General features: G+C 46.8%; 1 protein-coding gene across 2 annotated transcripts in view; it reads right to left on the bottom strand.

Moving 5' to 3' along the window:
• Positions 1-26,559, bottom strand: part of MED14 (mediator complex subunit 14) — a 74,569-nt gene extending 48,010 nt beyond the window's left edge. For both annotated transcript variants that reach the window (XM_044286619.1, XM_044286620.1), the window contains exons 1-6: positions 26,225-26,559; positions 17,810-17,836; positions 14,594-14,699; positions 4,108-4,281; positions 3,753-3,882; positions 3,446-3,574 (exon numbers count right to left, since the gene is read on the bottom strand). In XM_044286619.1, coding sequence (XP_044142554.1) covers positions 3,446-3,574; positions 3,753-3,882; positions 4,108-4,281; positions 14,594-14,699; positions 17,810-17,836; positions 26,225-26,409 — 751 coding nt within the window. In that variant the 5' untranslated portion in view covers positions 26,410-26,559. The remainder of the gene's footprint in view (positions 1-3,445; positions 3,575-3,752; positions 3,883-4,107; positions 4,282-14,593; positions 14,700-17,809; positions 17,837-26,224) is intronic.
• Positions 26,560-27,149: the final 590 nt, after the last annotated feature.

Here is a 27,149-nt window from a genome sequence, read left to right as displayed (position 1 = left end):
AATCATGGTCTGGACAACAGCATCCAAGAAACCCCGAGCCCTTAGTACAGCGGCTTCAACAGCCATGCCGTTAAATGTCTTAAATTCAGGTGGAAGACCGGTCCCTGCGACAAGAGGTCCTCCCAAAGGGGAAGACGCCAGGGTTTGTCGGCAAGGAGGGAGACTATGCATGTGTGCCATGCTCTGCATTGCCAGTCCGGGACCACAAGCATGACGGGCAGACCTTCGGACCTGATTTTTCAGAGAAGACGCGGAATGAGCGTAAGGAAACGTGAACTGCGTCCACAGGATCACAAGGGCGTCCGACACCCAAGCATCCTTGGACCTCGCCACGAAGGTCTCTACCTTGCGACCCGACCACTCACAGATCACGAGAAAGACCTGTGGATGCAGAGTCCATTCGCCGGGATAGAGTCTCTTTCGGCTGATAAAGTCGGCGATCCAGTTGTCGACGCCGGGTATATGAACTGCCGACAGAGCTGGGACATGGCTCTCCGCCCAGAAGAGGATGAGAGCTGCTTCCGACATGGCTGCGGGGCTCCAGGTGCCAACCTGGTGGTTTAAATATGCGACTGCCGTGGAGTTGTTGAACTGAACCCGAACTGGATACCCCCTGGAGACTGTCCGTCCAATGAACCAGAAAGAGAGACGAATCGCCTGCAATTCTAGGATATTGATTGGAAGTTGGCGTTCCTCGTGGGACCAGGAGCCCTGGACAGAGATTATCCAGAACTCCCCCCCCCAGCCCCGGAGACTGGCATCCGTTATTAACACTATCCAGCGGAGGGGAAGGACGGAGCAGCCCGACGTCAGCATTAGAGACATCAACCACCACCAATGGTCTCGGCGCGTCGGGGCAGGGAGACGGATGAGTCGATCCAGGGAGGCTGGGGAACGGTCCCAAATGGTCACAATGCACCGCTGAAGAGCACTGGTATGGAACTGAGCATAGGGCACTGCTTCAATGGGAAGAGGCTGAGGCCGCAACAAGGAGAGGATCTGACGACGGAGAATGGAGAGTTTGTCTGGGGGCAAGAATATCTTGGCTCGATCGGTGTCGAACAGCATGCCTAGAAACATCAGCTGCCGGGATGGATGAAGACATGACTGATAGGTTCAGAACCCATCCGAAGCATTCCAGGGTGTCCCGGACGATGCGCAGGCAGTCCACCGTTGCCTGGAATGACGGACCCTTGATCAGGATATCGTTCAAGTACGGAATCGCCACTATCCCCCTGGCATGAAGCAGAGCCATGACTGAGGCCAGAATCTTGGTAAAGACTCTGGGGGCTGTGTCAAGACTGAACGGGAGGGCCACAAACTGGTAATGAAAAGGTCCCACTGCGAACCGAAGATCTTTCTGGTGACTGACGCAGATGAGAACATGGGATGGAATGTACCCTCCTTCTTGGGGACTACAAAGAGATTGGAGTAGAATCCGCAAAAAAGGTCTTGAGGCGGAACCCAAACAATCACTCCCTGCTGTAGAATCGGGGACGGAGGTGGGGATCAGACCTCCAGTTTGTAACCCTTCAATATGACTTCTCACACCCAGGCATCCGAGACGTGAGCTAGCCAGACATCCTGGAACAGATGAAGATGACCTCCCACTTGACTTGGGGGCACCAGAGGCCACCCGTCATGCAGGAGGAGGACTTGGAGCCCTGCTGGTGAGGACACCAGGGAGGGTGAGGCTTGAAAGATGGTTTGCGCTTCTGCTCTGGGGAAGATTTGACGGCTGGCTGCTTCGGGCTGGAGGAACTCCGAAAAGGCCGAAAAAGAGGTCTGCGCGTTTTAGACCCGTTGAAGCGCGTCCTGCTCTGCGGCAAATGGGTGCTTTTACCCCCTGTAGATAATCTCATCCAGACGCTTGCCGAAAAGTCTACCTGCAAAGGGGAGGGCATGTTTAGAAGCGTTATCCGCCGCCCAGCAAGATAGTCACAAGGTATGGTGAATAGCCACCAAAAGGGATATAAGACGTCTAAACGTTTCGGTAAAGCAAAACGCCTGTCAGGGAAGTTCCATTCCTTGGAAAGGGAGGAATCAAACTCAGAGTGGTTGGGGAACACCTTTGGCGAGCGACCGGATTGCCTGAAGGAAAAACCAGAACTGGCAGATGAGGGCGCAAGGTCCTCAACCTGTAAGGCTTCTATAACCGCTGCGATGAGATTGTCCACCTTAGCGGACAGTTTGGAAGACTGGTCCTCTGGTGAGACAAAGTCAGCGTCTGACAACTTTTCCTCAGAACACGCCTCATCTAATGAGGACGCATCGGAGCGAGACTCCCTGGGAGGTGGGGTGGAGATGGATGAAATTGGGGGACGCAGACGCCCTTCGAGGAGAGGGTGGTCTGGCCCGTTTTGCAGGACGGCAGCAATAGGGAGCAGTAGAGGGGTTTCCCAGAGTCTGACTGGTCAGAGGGTGGCCACACAGTCAAACGCCCCAGCATGTCCACAATGGCCCTGTTGGACTGGGAAACGCCCTGCACCATCTTAGACAGAGAGCACGCCCACTCCGGCTCTACATTGACTGGGACAGGGTCAGAGCCACTGACTGGGACCGGATGGGAATTTTGAGCGACAAGAAGCACATGCAAAATGTCGCACGGAAGTGACCGTCGGCTTTGGGGCCTGGGTCTGGACATAGTGAGTACCTGTAGAAAGGAGGGAAAAGAGCTTACCCAGCCTGTGTTCCTTACTGCAGCCTGTTCGGAGAAAACCTGGTGCCAGGGTCCGCAGAGGTCCTCCTGAGCAGGAGATGGGAGGAGTCAGAGAAACCAGCGCGAAGAATTTGCTACAGGAAGCCAGATTAAGGATGGGGGGGAAGCAGGAAAAACTGATGCCCCACCCCCATTATGGAGTTGGTTGCCCGTGTTTTAGCTTAATCCCTGTAGGAAGAGTATAGCTGGAGGGACGAGCTCACACTTTTGTCCTTGGTGTCACCTCCTAGTGGCAACAGCTATACCCAAGGTCAAGCCTGTGTCCCCCAATGATACGGATGAGAAATATGATTTTTAAGCCAAAAATGTGTAAAATGCAATCATGAACAAAAATTGTCTCAGAAGGTATACAGAGCCTTTAAAGGGAACCTGTCACCGGGATTTTGGGTATAGAGCTGAGGACATGGGTTGCTAGATGGCCGCTAGCACATCCGCAATACCCAGTTTCCATAGCTCTGTGTGCTTTTATTGTGTAAAAACAACGATTTGATACATATGCAAATTAACCTGAGATGAGTCAGAGCTTGAAAATATGACTCTTCTCTGGTCACACAGGTAAGATATGACTCTTATGTTATCAAATCGGTTTTTATACACAATAAAAGCACACAGAGCTATGGGGACTGGATATTGCGGATGTGCTAGCGGCCATCTAGCAACCCATGTCCTCAGTTCTATACCCAAAATCTTGGTGACAGGTTCCCTTTAAGGAGTCCATAAAATTACCTCCAGTTTCTTTATCTTCAACCAGAATTTCCAGTTTGAGAAGTCTCCATGGAACATCAGGATCATCTCCCATTACTGTAAGGGTAGCTTCAAATTCTCCTTCTACACGAAACTTCACCCTTCCATTGGCTACAGAGAAATGGTTGACAAAAATGTGAGTCTACAGGAACAAAGTTAGAAAATGGATATAAAATATAGGTAAACCTATAACTAACATAATACATAAACTCCGTAATATGCTATTCAGAGACTGCTGTAATACTACTACCGGTATGCTTTGGGACAGAAGAAAAGCTTTCATCCATACCAACTGTAAGATTCGCCAGCTGCGGAGGGAGGTCTGTAGTAACCAGTCGATGCCTCAGAATCTGATTGAGTTGGTGAAGAGTTGATTGTTTTTCACTTTTGGTAATTGGATCAGGAGGGATAATTTTATCCTGTCAGTTAAGAGAGTGAACTAGTTAGCCAACAAGCCATGGTATCAATGCGGACCAGTATCTAGAAGACATTACAGAACATTAGCTAGGTAAAGCCTCATGCAGATGAGGCTTAACACTGTGAAAACTACTGCAATGAATTAGTTCATCCAAGATCACAATGCAGGTGGAAGGACATAAGGCTGGTTGTATTCTTTGTCACAGTTTTCTGGGATCTAAACATACCCTAATACACGTTGGCAGTCGTGGATAGGACCCTGTTGTAAGAACATCAATTGCATAAGGAATTGCAAAGCTAGGTAGACGAGCGTGCACCAGGGCATCTCTAGCCAATGATGCCAGTCTGTCAGCTGTGTCAACAAACAAGATGGTTTGCTGGTCGAGAAAGCTTGATATCATCTGCAAAAAAAAAAAAAGAAACATAAAAATTAAGAAATAAAGAGGGGTCAAAGTAAGGCCATATTCACAGGTTGTGGATTCTGGCCAATTCTGCAAGCATTTTCAGTGGCAATGCATGTAAGGCTTATAGCACACGAACGTGTGCACCCCGTGGCCGTATTGCGCACCGCATTTGCGGATCCACAATACACGGGCACCGTTCCGTGTGCATTCCATATCACGGATGCAGACCCATTCACTTCAATGGGTCCGCAAATCCGGAGATGCGGAACGGAAGCACAAAACGGGACCCGACGGAAGCACTACGGAGTGCTTTCGTGGGGTTTTGTCCCCTACTTCCGTTCCTCAAAAAGATGGAACATGTCCTATCTTTTTGCGGAACAGCCAGATCGCGGAGCGGACCCAAGTGAATGGGTCAGCAATCCGCTCCGGATGCCCCACGGTCGGTGTTTGACGGACGGATTCTCTATTTGTCATTGCAGAGGGACTGACGTTCGTGTGCAAGAGGCTTAAATGAGGTGTTCATGTCCTATTCACAGTCCAGAAACAATCTGTACAGAATGATGGCCACACCATGAATTTTAAAATCCAGTGCATGTTAATTATTGGTTCACAATGTGCACTGAAAAGCTAGAGCGAATCTGTGTAAAAATCCAAATACCAACCCATGGCAGCAATACAAGTTTTCGGTACAGATTTATGGTATGGATTGTACAGTACTTAAAATCTACGGCCCAAATCCTGACAGTTTGAACAGACATCAAGAGTAAACCGATGGATAATGAAATTTAGGGTCAGTTCACATGACATGATTTTCAAAACACGTGTAAAAAAATAAAATAAATCAGTGCTGAATACAAGCAAATTTTTACATCTCAAAATGATGTGTTTTTTAGGCAGATTATTATTTTTTATTTTTATTTTTATTTTTTAGACTCCACAGTTTGGCACTTTCTCGTATTAAAACAAGTAAAACTGTAGTCCCCCTTTTTTGGGGGGGAAAGTATTGAAAACTTTATTAAATTCTATAGTACTTTTGCCACAAGCGTTTTTGGCACGTTTTTTAAGCACGGAAAAACGCACATATGTGCACTACGCAAATGGTATGTTTTTTTCTGCTTCCTATTAATTTAAATAGGAAAACCAGCATTGATTAAGGAGTGGCTGTTTATAGAAGTCTCTTGACATGTTTTACAAGCAAAAAACATGCAAAAATCTGCCGTGTAAACTGACTCAGAGTCCAGTTGGGACTCGTGGTTCATTACAACGGTTACCCAATTAGGGCATTTATGGTACGTTCTCAGTATATGCCATAAATGTACAATAGGTGCAGTTCCCACCTCTGAGGCCACCTCATAACCTAAGAAAGGGACCCAATTGGGTGCCAATGAATGAAGAGGTGGCTGTGCAATCTTCCAAAACTAGCTGAGAAAGCATGCTCACCTATTTTTGAAAGTCCCGTAGGAGTGTATGGAGAGGGTCATGCGTGTGCAGCCACCTCACCATTCACTGCATCTTGCGATAGGGTTCTGTTCCCCAAGTGACATGTCACTGCTGAGACCAGACATTGGCTGCAGTGGTAAATGTAACCTCGTCCGTACTAGAAGTTTACAGAAAACTGACCTGGAGCTCAAACGGAGAGGCAGGGAGCAGGTAAGTATAATGTTTTCGATAGGGCAAACTGCTAGTGAAAGTTAAAAATGTCCAAAAGGCTAGACATGTACAATTTTTTTTTTCTTCTCATGGCAACCACTGATGTTTCTCCTGTGCCTGAAATTCTGGTCCTGCATTCAGTGGCAAAGTAGCATCTTCAGTGGCTTTCCTGCTGCCATCCTTCTCTCAGTGATGATGTAGTGATCCCATGCTTCTAAGTTCATAGAAACATAGCAATATCTCTCTCTAGACCAGTGGAGAAGGGGGGGGGGGGGCACTGCATTAATATAGTGCTATTTATTAGCACTGCATGCGACTATACAGAGGTGGAAGAAGGAGTCAAAAGCTGTCTGCAGTGCACTCCTAGGAAATGCTGGTGCTTAAAGGTCACATGTGAGGAGTTGCTGCACACACACAGACAGTGAAGAGATCAGAGCCGCACAGGGGTGAGTAAACTAAAAAATGGTGACAATTACACTGATGTGCAGTGTTTTTTGGAGTTGCTGTAGACATTATTTCAATTTGTGGGCTACCTCTTTAAAGTTAATTTGTTTGTTTTTTTAAATACACTAAATGGTTGTTAAAAGGGGTTCTCCGGGGATTAAGAAAATGAAAATAATTATAAATATATTCTCGAATACCTTTCATTATTTATAATGGCTCATTTTGTCTGGGGAGCAATCATCAGGGGAAACAAAATGTCCGCCGTCCCATTAGTTCACACAAAACCTGTCCTGATCACACATGAGGACAAGTTACTTTACAACATTGAGGTAAAGAGCTGCCTCCTCTCTACATCTCAGGGATTATAATCCTGAATACAGCTGATAAGATGAATCGTTGGGGAATTTAGTTCATGAAGAGACTGACAGGCTGTGGAAATGGAGACTGTAAACAAGTGCTGCTGCTCATTATCCACACCTCACCCTCCTCTCATGTAGAGTTGCTGCGATAACAAAATTTTGATTCGGTTTCGATACCATAAAAAAGTATTATGATACTCTATACCACGCGAAAAAAATAAAAACCCCAAAAAAGCCACGTGCATTCCGCATTAAAAAAAAAAAAGTTTTTTTTTTTTTTTCTGTTCCGGCATTCACCGCATAGATTTTTTGGATATTTTAATAGTTTGGACTTTTAGGACATGGCAATACGTGATATGTTTATTTATTGTTTATATATTTCATATGTAAAATTGGAAAAGGGGGCGATTTATACTTGGTGTTTTTTTTTTTTTGTACAGTCTATTTAGTAACTATTTCCCCCTTAGGGGCTAGAACCTGGGATATTTTAACCCCTTAAGGACCGAGGACGTACCGGTACGCCCTATTTCCCGAGTCCTTAAGGACCGAGGACGTACCGGTACGTCCTGACTTAAAATCTGAATTCCGGCGCCGCGGGGGTTAATCGAAACGGGATTTCGGCTGAAATCATTCAGCCGGCATCCCGTAAACGCAGGGGGGGGTCATTGGACCCCCCCGTATCGGCGATCGCAGAAAACCGCAGGTCAATTCAGACCTGCGGTTTTCTGCGTTTCCGGTCCATTCGGGTGTCCTGTGACCCGATGAACCGGAAAAAGACTGCGATCGGTGGCGTAATTTTACACCACCAATCGCAGTCCGAGGATTTGCAGAGGCGGAGCTGGCCCTGGTGCTGAACGCCGCTGTCCAGGGTGCTGATTGGTGCAGGGGAGAGAGGCGCGAGATTCAAACTTCCTGCGCTCCTCTCTCCCCTCCTCTTCCTGTCCAGCACCCTGACCGTGCAGCATCGTCCAGCACCAGCTCCTGTGTCCCCCTAAATCGGCATCCATCACCCTCCTGCACCCATCGCCACCCAGGTAGGTTAGGGTCAGTGAGGGAGAGGCACCTTTAGGCAGGGATAGAAGGGAAAAGTTAGAAAAAAAAAAAAAAAAAAAAAAAAGCACATTTATTCCAAACTTTTTTTTTTTCAACTTTCAGACCCCAGACCCCCCCTGCCACTTGCCCCCCCCCGCATCCCCCCCACCACCAGCCCCCCCCCCACCCACCAACCCCCTCCCCCCACCACCAGCCCCCCCCCCACCAGCCCCCTCCCCCCACCACCAGCCCCCCCCCCACCAACCCCCTCCCCCCACCACCAGCCCCCCCCCCCCACCAACCCCCTCCCCCCACCACCAGACCCTTCCCCCACCACCACTTTTTTTTTTTCTGCGTGCGCTGACTGGCCGGCACTTTTTAGCGTCCGTCCACTGTTAGCGCATCGCCCGCCCCACCACCCCACCGACCGCTGATCAGCGTTGAACCGCAGATCAGCAAGTTTGAACTTTTTTTTTTTTTTTTTTTCCTAACACTTTTTTTTGCCTGGACTTTTTAGTACGTGAACACCCGTGCCCCCACACACACGCACATAGAATAAAGGTTTACACGCACGCACATACACACGCACACACACACACCCATGGCCCGCCGGGTGTTCTCGGCCGAGGAGGCATATGCCCAGATTGCCTCCGACTCTGAGAGCCCCAGTGAGGATGAGGATGACCCCACGTTCCTTTTGTCATCCGCATCCTCCTCATCATCATCGGATGACGATGAGCCACCAAGGCAGCGGAGACGCCGCCAGGCGGAGCCAGGGGCCACACATGCTAGGGATCCTGTGGCCCACCCTAGTACGAGCCGCCCTGGGGTTCGTACTGGTTTCCCGGCCCACCAAATAAGTTCACCGGAGCCCCCTGCCGATGAACTTAGCTGGTGTCCCCCAGTGGACTTTGAGCCTGAGATTCCGGATTTCGCTGGCAATCCTGGAATCCAGATTCCCACAGTGGGGTTTACTGAAATAGACTTTTTTAGTTTTTTTTTTCAGTAACCCACTGGTGAATTTGATGGTGGAGCAGACGAATCTGTACGCCCAACAGTTCGTCGCTCAAAACCCAGGCTCAGTTTTGGCTAGACCCGGTGGCTGGACGCCGGTCAGTGCAGCCGAAATGAGGACATTTTGGGGCCTCGTGCTGCATATGGGTCTAGTCCAAAAACCCAGTGTCAGGCAATACTGGAGTGGGGACGTCCTGTACCAGACCCCACTGTACAGTATGGTCATGATACGTCACCGGTTTGAGGCCATCCGGAAATGTCTGCATTATTCCGATAATGCAGCATGTCCACCCCGAGGTGATCCTGCCTATGACCGGCTGTACAAGATACGGCCGGTCATCGATCACTTTGGGGCCACATTTCAGCAGGCCTACGTACCTGGAAGGGAGGTCGCGGTTGATGAGTCTCTCGTTGCGTTCAAGGGGAGACTCAGTTTCCGCCAATACATTCCCACAAAGCGGGCGAGGTATGGCGTGAAGCTATACAAAATTTGTGAGAGTACCTCAGGGTACACTTACAAATTTCGTGTGTACGAGGGGCAGATCCACCGCCAGATCCACGTTCGCTTGTGGGACCGTGCGGAAAAATCAACGCGGCCTCCCTGCCTACCCCCTCCAGGTACCTATCCCCAGGGGTGAGACCCGTGCACTTACCAGTGGAAACCTGTTGCTGGTCAGGTATAAGGACAAGAGGGATGTCCTTATGCTGTCCACAATCCACGGTAACAGCACCACCCCAGTCCCTGTGCGAGGTACCGCGGCAACGGTCCTCAAGCCCGATTGTATCGTCGACTACAATCGGTATATGGGAGGAGTTGATCTCTCTGATCAAGTCCTCACGCCATATAACGCCATGCGCAAAACCCGGGCATGGTACAAAAAAGTTGCGGTCTACATGGTGCAGGTTGCCATGTACAACTCTTTTGTACTATCCCGAAGCGCTGGCAGCACAGGGACATTCCTCCAATTCTATGAGGCAGTCCTCAAAGACCTGATCTTTTCGGACCGGGAAAGAGCAGGCCGGAGTACCTCGGGAACTGGAGGCGCCCGGATCGTCCCTGGCCAACACTTTCCAGGTGTGGTCCCCCATACTGGAAAGAAGGGACGAACCCAAAAAAAGTGCAGAGTGTGTCACAAGAGGGGGATACGGAAGGACACCACAACTCAATGTGACACGTGCCCCGATCATCCGGGCCTCTGCATTATCGATTGCTTCAGGGAGTATCACACTTCCATGGAGTACTAAATTTTTATAATCCCCAACAGTTCACTAGAGAACATAAAACACTATGGCTCTCAGACTTTGGAGACACGAAAACAATTTTTCTTTCCCCAAAAAATATTAGTTTTAGTGCAGGCATCCTCAAACTGCGGCCCTCCAGATGTTGTAAAACTATAACTCCCAGCATGCCCAGACAACCTACAGCCATCATCAGGGCATGGTGGGAATTGTAGTTTTACAACATCTGGAGGGCCGCAGTTTTAGGATGCCTGCTTAGTGTCTCCAAAGTCTGAGAGCCATACATATTGGGCATCGTCGCGTGCGTAAAAGTCGTCGCTATAAAAATAACTTTTTACCAAACGCCTCGGATGAACGGTGTTAAAAATATAAAATAAAAACGGTGCCAAAACACCTATTTTTGGGCAAAATTTAAATTTAAATCCATTTTGCCGGTAATAAAGCAAGGGTTAACAGCCAAACAAAACTAAACATTTATTGCCCCAATTATGTAGTTTGCAGAAACACCCCATATGTGGTCGTAAATGGCTATATAGCCGCACGGCAGGGCATAGAACGAAGGGAACTCCATACGGTTTCTGGAAGGCAGATTTTGATGGACAGTTTTTTTTTTTTACACCATGTCCCATTAGAAGCCCCCCCTGATGTAGCCTAGACTAGAAACTCCAAAAAAGTGACCCCATCTAAGAAACTACACCCCTCAAGGTATTCAAAAATTACTTTACAAACTATGTTAACCCTTTAGGTGTTCCACAAAACTAAATAGCGAATGTAGAAACAATTTTAGAATTAAATTTTTTTGTTACATTGCCTCAAAAAAGAGTAATATAGAGCAACCAAAAATCTAATTTACCCCAAAAATTGTCCCAAAACAACAACCACCTTATCCCGTAGTTTCCTAGATGGGGTCACTTTTATGGAGTTTCTACTCTAGGGGTGCATCAGGGGGCTTGAAAGGGTACATGGTGTAAATAAACCAGTCCAGCAAAATCTGCCTTCCAAAAACCGTATGGCGTTCCCCTTCTTCTATGTCCTGCCGTTTAGCCAAACAGTAGTTTACGACCACATTTGGGGTGTTTTTGCAAACTACAGAATCAGGGCAACCCATTTTGAGTTTTGTTTGGCAGTTAACCCTTGTTTTACTCCTGGAAAAAACTGATTATATTGGAAAATTTTCCAAAAAATAGAAATTTCTAAATTGTTTCTCCATCTGCCATTAACTCTTGTGGAACACCTAAAGGGTTAACAAAGTTTGTAAACCCAGTTTTGAATACCTTGAGGGGTGTACTTTCTTAGATGGAGTCACTTTTTTGAAATTTCTATTCTAGGGGTGCAACAGGGGGCTTCAAATGGGACATGGTATAAACAAAACCAGTCCTGCAAAATCTGCCTTCCAAAACCCATATGGTGTTCCCCTCCTTCTATGTGCTACCGTTCGGCCAAACAGTAGTTTACGACCACATATGGGGTGTTTTTGCAAACTACAGAATCAGGGCAACCCATTTTGAGTGTTGTTTGGCAGTTAACCCTTGTTTTACTCCTGGAAAAAATTGATTATATTGGAAAATTTTCCAAAAAATAGAAATTTCAAAATTGTTTCTCCATCTGCCATTAACTCTTGTGGAACACCTAAAGGGTTAACAAAGTTTGTAAACCCAGTTTTGAATACCTTGAGGGGTGTACTTTCTTAGATGGAGTCACTTTTTTGAAATTTCTATTCTAGGGGTGCAACAGGGGGCTTCAAATGGGACATGGTATAAACAAAACCAGTCCTGCAAAATCTGCCTTCCAAAACCCATATGGTGTTCCCCTCCTTCTATGTGCTACCGTTCGGCCAAACAGTAGTTTACAACCACATATGGGGTGTTTCTGCAAACTACAGAATCAGGGCAACCCATTTTGAGTGTTGTTTGGCAGTTAACCCTTGTTTTACTCCTGGAAAAAATTGATTATATTGGAAAATTTTCCAAAAAATAGAAATTTCAAAATTGTTTCTCCATCTGCCATCAACTCTTGTGGAAGACCTAAAGGGTTAATGAAGTTTGAAAAAACAGTTTTGAATACCTTGAGGGGTGTAGTTTCTAGAATGGGGTCATTTTTGGGAGGTTTCTATTATCTAAGCCTCACAATATGACTGCAAACCTGAACTGGTCCATAAAAAGTGGGATTTTGAAGATTTCTCAAAAATTTCAAAATTTGCTTCTAAACTTCTAAGGGTACTTTCACACTTGCGTTTTTATTTTCCGGCATAGAGTTCCGTCACAGGGGCTCTATACCGGAAAATAACTGATCAGTTTTATCCCCATGCATTCTGAATGGAGAGTGATCCGTTCAGTTTGCATCAGGATGTCTTCAGTTCAGTCGTTTTGACTGATCAGGCAAAAGAGAAAACCGTAGCATGCTACGGTTTTATCTCCGGCGAAAAAAACTGAAGACTTGCCTGAATGACGGATCCGGCATTTTTTTCCATAGGAATGTATTAGTGCCGGATCCGGCATTCAAAATACCGGAATGCCGGATCCGTCCTTCCGGTCTGCGCATGCGCAGACCTTTAAAAATGAAAAAAAAAAAAAAACGGATCCGTTTTGCCTGATGACACCGGAAAAACGGATCCGGTATTGCAATGCATTTTTCTGACTGATCAGGCATTTTTCTGACTGATCAGGATCCTGATCAGTCTGAAAAATGCCTGATCAGTCAGAAAAAATGACATCCGTTTGCATACATTTTGCCTGATCAGGCAGTCAGTTCAGGCAACGGAACTGCCTGCCGGAATTCAAACAACGCAAGTGTGAAAGTACCCTTAGGCTACTTTCACACTAGCGTTCGGCTAGCGTTCGATCGGATCCGTTCTGAACGGATCCGATCATAATAATGCAGACGGAGGCTCCGTTCAGTACGGATCCGTCTGCATTATTTTAGCAAAAAAAAGCTAAGTGTGAAAATAGCCTCGTACGGATCCGTCCAGACTTTCAATGTAAAGTCAATGGGGGACGGATCCGCTTGAAGATTGAGCCACATTGTGGCATCCTCAAACGGATCCGTCCCCATTGACTTACATTGAAAGTCTGGACGGATCCGCACGGATCCGCACGCCTCCGAACGGCCAGGCGGACACCCGAACGCTGCAAGCAGCGTTCAGCTGTCCGCCTGTCCGTGCGGAGGCGAGCGGAGCGGAGGCTGAACGCCACCAGACTGATGCAGTCTGAGCGGATCCGCCTCCATTCAGACTGCATCAGGGCTGGACGGCTGCGTTCGGGTCCGCTCGTGAGCTCCTTCAAACGGAGCTCACGAACGGAAACCCGAACGCTAGTGTGAAAGTAGCCTTAGCCTTGTAACATCCCCAAAAAATAAAATATCATTCCCAAAATGCTACAAACATGAAGTAGACATATGGGGAATGTAAAGTCATCACAATTTTTGGGGGTATTACTATGTATTACAGAAGTAGAGAAACTGAAACTTTGAAATTTGCTAATTTTTCAAAATTTTGGGTAAAAAATGTATTTTTTTATGCAAAAAAATTAACTTTTTTGACCCAATTTTAGCAGTGTCATGAAGTACAATATGTGACGAAAAAACAATCTCAGAACGGCCTGGGTAAGTCGAAGCGTTTTAAAGTTATGAGCACTTAAAGTGACACTGGTCAGATTTGCAAAAAATGGCCTGGTCCTTAAGGTGAAAATGAGCCTGGTCCTTAAGGGGTTAATCCCTTGTCCTATTCACCCTGATAGAGCTCTATTAGGGTGAATAGGACTTCACACTCTCCCTACTGCCCTGTGCATAGTACACACAGCAGCAGGGAGCTGACCATGGCAGCCAAGGCTTCAGTAGCGTCATGGTAACCGATCAGAGCCCCAGGATTACACTGCTGGGGCTCCGATCAGAAGCTGCCACTGCCACCAATGAGGGGGAGGGGACCCTGTGGCCACTGCCACCAATGATTTTAATAGTGGGGGGTTGAGGGGGGCGAGCGCACTGTGCCACCAATGATAATTAACCTTCAATACAGGAGGCTGGTACTGGCAGCAAATCAGCAGCAGTTAACCCCTCAGGTGCAGCACAGGGGGGAGGGAGAGACTGCTTCCTTCTCCCCTGTGGTGCTGAGGGAACATGAGCGTGCCGACAGCAGCGCAGCCCAGTATCGAAAAAATGGAAATCTCGGATACGAAACCGGGACAAAAGTATCAATTGGGTATCAAAATTTTGATACACGAAACCACCCTACTCTTATGTCTCACCTGTATTCAGGATCATGATTCCTGACAAGCAGAGCAGAGAGGAGGATGAGGCAGCACTATGGCTCATTGTGGTGAAGTAACTTGTCCTCCTGTGTGATTAGGACAGGTTTTGTGTGTACTGATGGGATAGCAGCCATTTTATTTCTCCTAATGATTGCTCCCTAGACACAACAAGCCATTCTAAGTAATGAAAAGGTATTTGTGAATATATTATAAAATAATATTTAAGTATTTTATTTTTATTTATTCCCGGAGAACCCCTTTAATGTGCACACAGTGTTTGTACCGAAATAGCTGTGGAAGCAGAATGTGAGCACTGGTAATACTCACCGCACATTTCTCCACTTTGCCAGCATTGTTTGCCCATTTCACCAGAGCTAGGAGCCTAACGAAGAGCTGACGTGTACGACTAGCAAACTGTACAATTTCAATTTTCCTATAATAACACAAAAAACAGTCTACATTATGGTTGTAATATGTTTTCATGCTGCTAACAGTAATTTTCTAAACACAAATAGTGAGAGCTCCAGAATTAAATCTCCCAAAGTCTAACAGGGTTTCAGATTTATTGTCCCCCGAGCAGGGCCAAAAGTAAGTATGGGAATGGCACACAGCTGCTAACAACACTTCAAGCACTGATTTAGCTGCACAGACCAGATCAACATCTCTTCCCATTTTTAGACCTCATGCACACGGCCGTTGGGCAGCCGCAATGTGGCCCACAAACGGCAGGTCGGCAATCCACGGCCGCTGGCCGAGTGCACCCCGCATTAACTTGAATGGGTCCGCAATTTCGGAGATGCGGAACGGAACACCGGAAGCACTACGGAGTGCTTCCGTGGTGTTTCTTTCCATGGTCCTGCACCGCAAGAAAATATGACATGTCATATTTTCTTGCGGTGCAGACATACCACGGACCCATTCAAGTTGAATGGGTCCGGCCTGCTGCTCGGATGTTGCCCATGCATTGGGGACCACAATTGCAGCAGAAATGGAGTACTCCTAAGGAGAATGGCCCTAACAGTTTCTTCAACCTAAACAGGACTACAAATCTTTACACAGAACAACAGCGTTTACATTTGTGGCTAAATAAAAACATTAACAATAAAATAAAGTTCTATAGAATGAATACTTTAACCCCTTCCAGACGTTAGACTTTTTGATTACTTTTTATTTAGCTTTTTGGGAATCAGGATATAGAAAAAGCAGCAATTGCTTCCATTGCTTTTTGGGTTTTGTTATTGAGGCGTACAACGAGCAGAAAAAAAATAACATGTTATCTTTATTTTGCCAGTATGACTACAGAGACACCAATTTTATATATTTTTTTTTTCAGTTTTGCTACTTTTTTACAATTAAAGCAATTTTTATTTATTTTTTTTAAAACATTTTTAAAGCCGTAATGACCCAAAAAAGTGGTTGTTCTGGCATAGCTTTTATTTATTTTTACGGCATTCACCTGATGTTATACTTTTATAGAGCTGATCATTGCGGATGCGGTGATACAAATCATTTTTTACACTTGAAACTACTTTTTTTTTTTTTTCATTTCTATAAAACACAGTTTACTTTAGTCTCAATAGGGTACTACAACTTTTGAGGGTCTGAGTGTTGTTTCAATGCAGTACAATAGGTGCTGTATGGTACTGCATTTCACACTGTCAGTTGCCTATAAGACCCAGGGGGCTTGACCTCATAGGTTTTATACATGGCAGGTTCGGAGGTCTTTGTAAGGATTCTGGCTGCCATGGCATCCACTGGCACCCCAGGATGCAATAAGTTGAGAGAGGGAGCCCCATCCCTCTGCAAACCCCTTATATGACATGGTCAGCATTGACTGCAGCATCTAAAGGCTTAGGGCTCATGCACATTCATTGTTCCGTATCCGAGTTTTTTTTGCTCCGATTTAAGTCCTCTTCCGTTCGTTATTCCACAAAACATATCCGTATGGTTTCCGTATGCGATCCATTTTTTGCGGGTCGGAAACAGAAACAGTAACTTATTAATCACCCAAAACATGAGCAATATGGGATGGGCATAGCATTTCTACAGTATGGATCCGCAAAATACGGATGAAATACAGATGACATACAGATGTGTTCTGTGTGCTTTCTGTATTTTTTGCCGACCCATTGACTTGAATGGAGCCTCGGACTGTGATTTGCGGACAATAATAGGACATGCACAACTTTTTTGCAGAACGGAAATGGAATGCACACAAAGTACCTTCCGTTGTTTTTGCGGACTTATTGGAGTGAATGGTTCCGCATACGGTCCACAAAAAATAAAAAATGGAACAGAAGCGGAAAGAAAATACATTCATGTGCATGAGCCCTTAGTCTGCAGGCATCTGAGTTTTCAGCGATGCTGGCAGACACAGCAGGGGCCCAGCCTTCAGTAACAGCCAGGCTCTTGTACTAACTGACTGAGTGAGCACAGCTCCTGTTCCCACTCAGAGCGCTGAATGAGGAAAGTCACTTCCTGCTGCACCATATATCTATGGCGCACATTGGAAAGGGGTTAATGAAGTGTGTTTTCAAATCAGGTTTCTTCAAGAGGTTGTTCACACCTGACCCCCAAGTTGGACCAGACCCAAGGTGTGAATCGTATGTCCTTGATCCCATCTGCTGCGTTCAAGGTCAATAGCTTCCCCCTGGCTGTGCAGGTCCCAGGTCTCCCCACATACAGTATGAAGTGGGTAATATGGCCACTGCAACCAATGGTTGTGACTTGTCACTCGCATTAGGTCACCGGGTGATGGGACATATGGGTAACACTTTACTGCGGCGGCCAGTCAGTCATTGGCTGCAGTGGCCACGTGACCCACATCAAAAGGGATGTCGACATTGGGGAAACCTGACACCTGTAGAGCCAGCGGGGGAGTGACTGAGCCGAAACACAGCAGCAGAGATCATGTAAGTATGATTACGACCATGGGTGGCCATTCTGGGGGGGTCTGCAGAAAATGTCTCCAAGGGGTGAACACCACCTATAAAAGGGTACAATATCATTTTCACAAACTCAGCTGAGCAATTTGCCCCTTCATTTATGTTTGGCTCTGCTCTCTGAACAAGTGAATTCCTAGAAAGTCTATTGACTCGAGTTATGCCCCTTTGCATTAGTGACTGGTTTAGGTCTGAGGACCTGTACTTTTGACATTTCACCATGAAATGTCAGAAGTTTGTAAAAATGCTAGGTACCCTTCAGACATGGTGAATTTGCTTCTAATTTAAAGGGTTTTCCGAAATTTTAATACTAATGACCTACCCTCAGGATAGGTCATCACCAGCTGATCGGTGGGTATCCAACACCCAGGACCCCCGCCGATCAGCTGTTTGTGAAGGCACTGGCACCAGAGTATAGATGATCATTATTAAAATCTCGGAAAAGCCTTTCAAGGCTAGTAAAGTTTTTAAAATCTCATTCACAAGTAGCGGAAAGAAATCTGCACATATTTCTGGGCGTGCTGCAAACTTGGAGGCACTCCTACTATATCCAAATTAGCTGCAGGTTTACTCCTTCCAGATGAAGTCTAAGAACTCTCACCTTTCCATGTCAGTCTTCCTTGGGAGCCTAAAAATGATAAGAAGCGAATAGTTATTAGGTTTCAAGAGGACACAACAAATGTTACAGTTCAGTAGATTGGCATCACATAACCTAGCAGCATAGAGATAAAAGTGCCCGTACCCCTTCCCTTCCATGGCTGAAGACATCTGTGCTGACTGCCTCAGACATGCTTGGACGAGCTGATGGGGGAGAGAAGACACCGGGGGTAGGCAACCTCCAGCATTCCAACTACATCTCCCAGCATGCATACTTACTCTGCTCTTCTCCAAACTACTATAGAAATGAATGGAGCATGCTGGGAATTGTAGTTGCTGATCCCTGTTCTAATGTGTATGGAGGCCTGTAGCCTTACACAGTAACAGACCAACTGCAGCAAAATAAACGGCCTAACGCACCCCCAACTATGCCTCTCATCCCACAATAAATCTTTAAATGACAGCGGCACTGGGCTCATGTTCTCTATGCAATAATGCGGCAATGATTCCGGGGTCTGCATGGCTTCCTGGGAAAACTGCCTCAAGATGCTACCCTCCATACTGGGATTACTTGCACTGCGGTATTGGGGGATTTGCAATCGACAGCATGTCAATTTATACAGCTGAGTTTTCCTGAGGACTTCACCGTTTCCAGTGGAAAGGGTGATGTCTTCTGGATTTTTCGCAACAAAAACGCTTGTATTACATGTGGAAACACAGCAAAAAACTCAGTGGATTTTCTGTTGGATCTTCGGTCACTTGTGAACCCAGCCTTAGGGCTCATGCACACAAGCCAGGCCTGTGCTGCGGATCACAAATTGCTATCTGCAATGCACGGGCACACACCATGTGCCCATCGTCTGCAGACGCGGACCCATTCAGTTGAGTGCACTACTTTTTTGCGGTGCAGGGCCATGGACAGAAAACCCATGGAAGTACTCCATAGTGCTTCCGATCCCTGCCTCCGTTCCGCACCGTATCATCAGGATTGTGGAGCCATTCAAGTGAACGTGTCTGCATCTGTGACACTGTGCGCACACAGCCGATGCCCACTGTTTGCGCGCCAACGGCCGGGTGCATGAGCCCTTAGCTTAACCCCACGCAGATTTGTTTGCTTGGAAAAACCGCAACATAATACGGTACCAGCAAAGTGAATGAGATTTGACAAATCTTATGTACACTTAGCTTTTTTTTCTTCTGTGTGGAAATGAACCCGTCGTGTGGATTTTTAAATCCGCAGCATGTCAATTGTTTGTGCAATTCCGCACCTTATGGAGAGTGATTTTTCCCACACCAAAACCACAATAAATAGCGCAGATTTAGGCTAGAGCTACACGGCGACATTTGTTGTGTGACGTTTCGTGCAATGTATTTCAATGGTCTCGCAATGTGACATGCTGCTGCTACTGCGATGAGACGTCTCCAAATAAATCCAACTTGTCAGGTCGCAGTAGCATGTCACGTTGCGAGACCATTGAAATACATTACATGAAACGTCATGCGACACCTTGTCATGTAGCCCTTAGGTGTGGTTGTGGTGGGGATATCTTGTGTGCAGGTATCCTAACAACCACTCTCCATAAGGTGCAGAATCCCCCAACAGTTGACATGCAGCGGATCTGAACATTGGAACAGCAGCCCAATTTCTGCAGAAATGACACAAAAAGTACATGAAATTTGTCAAATCAAAAGCGCACCCAAGAGCCCCCCTTGACTCACAGTGCCAGGCTCCTGCATTGTTATCCTGCTTGAACCATTCATTACAACACTGGCACATGCGCAGTAGAATTATTTACAGCTGGGATGTAGAGTTGAAACGCACATGCACCAACGAAGCAGGAAACAGCGCAGGCGCGAGATGACAATACAGTAGAGCTGCCCTGTCAATCACCTTTAATAATGACTTGTTGCTGTTTGTTATTTATTTGAAAGTGCTATTAATCCAAGGGGCTGTACATCGGGGGGGGGGGGGGGGGTCACACATACAGAACATAAAAATACACTAAACAAGAAACTGGTACAGAGGGGGGGGGGGCTGTCCACAAGAGCTAACAATCTACATGTTTCCACTTATTTCATTAGTGGGCACGTGCATCCATGGCAGCAGCTATGTGTAATGACACCATAAAAGGGCCCTTAGAATAGAAGAAGCAATGACCGATCAGTGAGGGCCTGACGGTTGGGGCCCACAGCGCTCAAACGTGTTTAAACGCACAGTGGTGGTAATTTATCTAACTGGTGTAAAGTAGAACTGGTGTAGTTGCCCATAGCAACCAATCAGATTTCACCTTACTTTTTCTAAAGGAGGTCTGAAAAATGAAAGATGGAATCTGATTTGTTATCAGCAACTAAGCCAGATTTCCTTTACATCAGTTTGATAAATCTACTGCAGTAACCCTCACAAATGTGCAGCTGCACTCGGTAATACAGAGAATGAGATGAGCTACGGGGCCCCTGGGAAGAGTGAAACTGGAAATGGGAAAACAAGTGGAAGTAAAAAGCATCTCGCTCAATCCCAGCCGCTGCACGGACACCTGGCACCAGGAAACGTGTCATGGAAAAGGTGATCGTGATTAAGAACTATACAGTTCGAAATGCATAGACCGATCTAGCGGTACTGTAATCATGGTACGTTCTTTATTAAAGGGGTTTTCTAGGATGTTGATACCGATGACCTGTCCTCAGGATAAGTCATCAGTATCTGATTGGTTGGGTCCAACACCAGGGACCCCGGCCGATCAGGTGCTTGAGAAGGCAGCAGCACTCCTGTGAGCACCACGGCCTTCTCATTGCTTACCAAGCACGGCGCTGTATGATGTATAGTGGCTGTGATAGGGACTGCGCTCAAATGAACTGACTGGAAACTGCCATCACAATACAGATGACACTGGTCAGTCATGTCTCTGATGTCCAGTCCTACACAGCAGCTATACACCTCAATACAGATGACACTAGTCAGTCATGTCACTGATGTCCAGTCCTACATAGCGGCTATACACCTCAATACAGATGACACTGGTCAGTCATATCACTGATGTCCAGTCCTACATAGCGGCTATACACCTCAATACAGATGACACTGGTCAGTCATGTCTAATGTCCAGTCCTACATAGCGGCTATACTCCTCAATACAGAGGACACTGGTCGGTCATGTCTCTGATGACCAGTCCTACACAGCAGCTATACACCTCAATACAGATGACACTGGTCAGTCATGTCTCTGATGACCAGTCCTACACAGCAGCTATACACCTCAATACAGATGACACTAGTCAGTCATGTCTCTGATGTCCAGTCCTACACAGGAGCTATACACCTCAATACAAATGACACTGGCCAGTCATGTCTCTGATGACCAGTCCTACACAGCAGCTATACACCTCAATACAGATGACACTGGTCAGTCATGTCTCTGATGACCAGTCCTACACAGCAGCTATACACCTCAATACAGATGACACTGGTCAGTCATGTCTCTGATGACCAGTCCTACACAGGAGCTATACACCTCAATAAAGATGACACTGGTCAGTCATGTCTCTGATGTCCAGTCCTACACAGCAGCTATACACCTCAATACAGATGACACTGGTCAGTCATGTCTCTGATGTCCAGTCCTACACAGCAGCTATACACCTCAATACAGATGACACTAGTCAGTCATGTCACTGATGTCCAGTCCTACATAGCGGCTATACACCTCAATACAGATGACACTGGTCAGTCATGTCACTGATGTCCAGTCCTACATAGCGGCTATACACCTCAATACAGATGACACTGGTCAGTCATGTCTAATGTCCAGTCCTACATAGCGGCTATACTCCTCAATACAGAGGACACTGGTCGGTCATGTCTCTGATGACCAGTCCTACACAGCAGCTATACACCTCAATACAGATGACACTGGTCAGTCATGTCTCTGATGACCAGTCCTACATAGCGGCTATACACCTCAATACAGATGACACTGGTCAGTCATGTCTCTGATGACCAGTCCTACACAGCAGCTATACACCTCAATACAGATGACACTAGTCAGTCATGTCTCTGATGTCCAGTCCTACACAGGAGCTATACACCTCAATACAAATGACACTGGCCAGTCATGTCTCTGATGACCAGTCCTACACAGCAGCTATACACCTCAATACAGATGACACTGGTCAGTCATGTCTCTGATGACCAGTCCTACACAGCAGCTATACACCTCAATACAGATGACACTGGTCAGTCATGTCTCTGATGACCAGTCCTACACAGGAGCTATACACCTCAATAAAGATGACACTGGTCAGTCATGTCTCTGATGTCCAGTCCTACACAGCAGCTATACACCTCAATACAGATGACACTGGTCAGTCATGTCTCTGATGTCCAGTCCTACACAGCAGCTATACACCTCAATACAGATGACACTAGTCAGTCATGTCACTGATGTCCAGTCCTACATAGCGGCTATACACCTCAATACAGATGACACTGGTCAGTCATGTCACTGATGTCCAGTCCTACATAGCGGCTATACACCTCAATACAGATGACACTGGTCAGTCATGTCTAATGTCCAGTCCTACATAGCGGCTATACTCCTCAATACAGAGGACACTGGTCGGTCATGTCTCTGATGACCAGTCCTACACAGCAGCTATACACCTCAATACAGATGACACTGGTCAGTCATGTCTCTGATGACCAGTCCTACATAGCGGCTATACACCTCAATACAGATGACACTGGTCAGTCATGTCTCTGATGACCAGTCCTACACAGCAGCTATACACCTCAATACAGATGACACTAGTCAGTCATGTCTCTGATGTCCAGTCCTACACAGGAGCTATACACCTCAATACAAATGACACTGGCCAGTCATGTCTCTGATGACCAGTCCTACACAGCAGCTATACACCTCAATACAGATGACACTGGTCAGTCATGTCTCTGATGACCAGTCCTACACAGCAGCTATACACCTCAATACAGATGACACTGGTCAGTCATGTCTCTGATGACCAGTCCTACACAGGAGCTATACACCTCAATAAAGATGACACTGGTCAGTCATGTCTCTGATGTCCAGTCCTACACAGCAGCTATACACCTCAATACAGATGACACTGGTCAGTCATGTCTCTGATGTCCAGTCCTACACAGCAGCTATACACCTCAATACAGATGACACTAGTCAGTCATGTCACTGATGTCCAGTCCTACATAGCGGCTATACACCTCAATACAGATGACACTGGTCAGTCATGTCACTGATGTCCAGTCCTACATAGCGGCTATACACCTCAATACAGATGACACTGGTCAGTCATGTCTAATGTCCAGTCCTACATAGCGGCTATACTCCTCAATACAGAGGACACTGGTCGGTCATGTCTCTGATGACCAGTCCTACACAGCAGCTATACACCTCAATACAGATGACACTGGTCAGTCATGTCTCTGATGACCAGTCCTACATAGCGGCTATACACCTCAATACAGATGACACTGGTCAGTCATGTCTCTGATGACCAGTCCTACACAGCAGCTATACACCTCAATACAGATGACACTAGTCAGTCATGTCTCTGATGTCCAGTCCTACACAGGAGCTATACACCTCAATACAAATGACACTGGCCAGTCATGTCTCTGATGACCAGTCCTACACAGCAGCTATACACCTCAATACAGATGACACTGGTCAGTCATGTCTCTGATGACCAGTCCTACACAGCAGCTATACACCTCAATACAGATGACACTGGTCAGTCATGTCTCTGATGTCCAGTCCTACACAGCAGCTATACACCTCAATACAGATGACACTGGTCAGTCATGTCTCTGATGTCCAGTCCTACACAGCAGCTATACACCTCAATACAGATGACACTGGCCAGTCATGTCTCTGATGACTAGTCCTACACAGGAGCTATACACCTCAATACAGATGACACTGGTCAGTCATGTCTCTGATGTCCAGTCCTACACAGCAGCTATACTCCTCAATACAGATGACACTGGTCAGTCATGTCTAATGTCCAGTCCTACATAGCGGCTATACACCTCAATACAGATGACACTGGTCAGTCATGTCTAATGTCCAGTCCTACATAGCGGCTATACACCTCAATACAGATGACACTGGTCAGTCATGTCTAATGTCCAGTCCTACATAGCGGCTATACTCCTCAATACAGAGGACACTGGTCGGTCATGTCTCTGATGACCAGTCCTACACAGCAGCTATACACCTCAATACAGATGACACTGGTCAGTCATGTCTAATGTCCAGTCCTACATAGCGGCTATACACCTCAATACAGATGACACTGGTCAGTCATGTCTCTGATGACCAGTCCTACACAGCAGCTATACACCTCAATACAGATGACACTTGTCAGTCATGTCTCTGATGACTAGTCCTACACAGGAGCTATACACCTCAATACAGATGACACTGGTCAGTCATGTCTCTGATGTCCAGTCCTACACAGCAGCTATACACCTCAATACAGATGACACTGGTCAGTCATGTCTAATGTCCAGTCCTACACAGGAGCTATACACCTCAATACAGATGACACTGGTCAGTCATGTCTAATGTCCAGTCCTACATAGCGGCTATACACCTCAATACAGATGACACTGGTCAGTCATGTCTAATGTCCAGTCCTACATAGCGGCTATACACCTCAATACAGATGACACTGGTCAGTCATGTCTAATGTCCAGTCCTACATAGCGGCTATACTCCTCAATACAGATGACACTGGTCAGTCATGTCTAATGTCCAGTCCTACATAGCGGCTATACACCTCAATACAGATGACACTGGTCAGTCATGTCTCTGATGACTAGTCCTACACAGGAGCTATACACCTCAATACAGATGACACTGGTCAGTCATGTCTCTGATGTCCAGTCCTACACAGCAGCTATACACCTCAATACAGATGACACTGGTCAGTCATGTCTCTGATGACCAGTCCTACATAGCGGCTATACACCTCAATACAGATGACACTGGTCAGTCATGTCTCTGATGTCGAGTCCTACATAGCGGCTATACACCTCAATACAGATGGAACTGGTCAGTCATGTCTCTGATGTCCAGTCCTACACAGCAGCTATACACCTCAATACAGATGGAGCTGGTCGGTCATGTCTCTGATGTCCAGTCCTACACAGCAGCTATACACCTCAATACAGATGACACTAGTCAGTCATGTCTCTGATGTCCAGTCCTACATGGCAGCTACACAGCCATAATATAGGCACCACATGGGGACATCAGGCTACCATGCCAATTGGCATCACAGGTGACAAACTTCATTTGTAAAGGTTTTCATTAGGGATAACGGATCCGTTATGCATGCCATAGACTTATATTATGATGGAATATATAACGGAATGCCTCCAGTCATGAAATTGCGTTATGGTCAGTGGTAATGGAATCCATAACGCAATTCAGCTTATACCAGAACACGAACATGGACCACCCAGGACCGTGTGAAAGCAGCCTTTGGAATCAAGAACACGACCGTATGTACTCTGCAGTCCGCAAACCATGGATCCGCATGATACAGCTACCAGCCATATGCATGCCGCATACTCTTGTCTGCAAAACAGGCACGTATAGGACACATTCTTTTTTTTGGTGGCCCGGACACGTGGATATATCAATGTAGTCTGGTGTCCACATCTTTTATGGCATCACTGAAAGGTATAGGTCCACATCCAAATTGTACAAAATGTGCATGAGGCCTCATACGTCATTTCTGTTAGCTGTGGGGACAAATGCAGAACAGGCTGCGGCTCGGACATACTGGACCTCCCCCATAATGCCTCATTCATACAGCCGTAATATAGGGGAATTACAGCTGTGTATCTGGCAGATCTGGACTCACAGCATCACTGGGATCTATGATCATTACACCTGTCATCCGTGGTAACACAGACATGCACGCACACTATGGCCGGCTGAACACGGCCTAATGCTGTGACGATGACAGCTCTTGCACTTAGATCATAGTGGTATGATGACTGTCTTTAGAGATCTTCGTGGGGGACACCACCAGACGGACAGATCTAACAAGAGATAAAAGTCTAATCTGACAGCACAGCATACTGGAAACTGCTTGCAGAACCCATCATGACGCAAGCATGGGGTCCAACCAGCAGAACGCAGGGTCAAAGCTTCCAGGTGATGGATATGATGGTGTCTATACAGAAAGTATCCAGCAGATCCCTGAGCTGTGACAGAAGACTGATTCAATGAAAGTACCTCCTGATCATCATCATCAGTCATACCATTATAAGCTGAGACTGGACTGGTGACTGATATACAGATGGGAGGGCTAAGCATCTACGTGTAATGTACAAGGGCTACCAATCCCCCCCAATGCCCTGAGAGCCACTTACAGGTCGGCCAGCACATTGATCTCCTGGTAAGTCCTCTGCAGCAAGAAGTCGATGAGGGTGCTGAGGCGGTAGCCATGGCTGGCGGAGCTTGCGGCCACCACAGCGCCCTGGGCAGGTGGCTGAGGAGCAGTGGTGGGACCCCCAGTCACCACCAGCTGACTGCTCTCCAGCTGTACAGGAGGCATTCTACCTGAGGCTCACACTCTATCGTTCATACAAGCCGTGGGTGCGGAGGATAGACATGGGACACCGGAACCGGCGACCCCCCTGCGTTCCTGCCCTGGAACACGGACTACAACAAATGTGTGAGAACCCCGGAGCCTACAGGCGGCCGCCTCCTTCACACACCGGAAGGGAATGCAGCAGCGGCGGCTGGGGGAAGGGGCTAAACCGGAAGAGGCTCCGTCACACAGCAAACAGCTGTGCGCCTGCGCAGTGCACGCACGTGGGAGGGGCTTGTGTTCCTGCTTGCGAATGCGTTCGTCGTCACGTCACGGAGTTCATACTGAGCCGTACCCGACCGCTCCAGTTCCAGAACGGTGCAAGCCCCCTAGTTGTAAAACCTCCAGCACTCCAGCTGTTCTGAAACTACAACTCCCACAATCCTCCTTTCACTTCTATGGGAGTTACAAGAACTGTAGTTACAAGTGTGCATGCTGGGAGTTGTAGTTTCACAGTAGTTGGAGTGTGGAAGGTTGCTGACCCCTGTGGTGGATTGCTGGTTACTGTAGTGATCAAACTGGCATTTGATATTAGAGTATATTCACGCGAAACTGAAATGCTGTGGATATTATGCACTGTTTCTGCTGGAAATCCGTAGTAAAAAGGAAAAAAAAAAAGTTATTTGTGGAAATGCAGAGTTGACGCAGATTTCAGTCAGTGCATTGCTAAGGCTATGTCCAGACCGGACTGAAATGCTAATCCG

The sequence above is a fragment of the Bufo gargarizans genome, chromosome 3, assembly GCF_014858855.1.
Source record: "Bufo gargarizans isolate SCDJY-AF-19 chromosome 3, ASM1485885v1, whole genome shotgun sequence".
Lineage (NCBI taxonomy): Eukaryota > Metazoa > Chordata > Amphibia > Anura > Bufonidae > Bufo > Bufo gargarizans.
The sequence above is the reverse complement of the archived record's forward strand: the minus strand, read 5'-3'. Positions and strand labels throughout refer to the sequence as shown.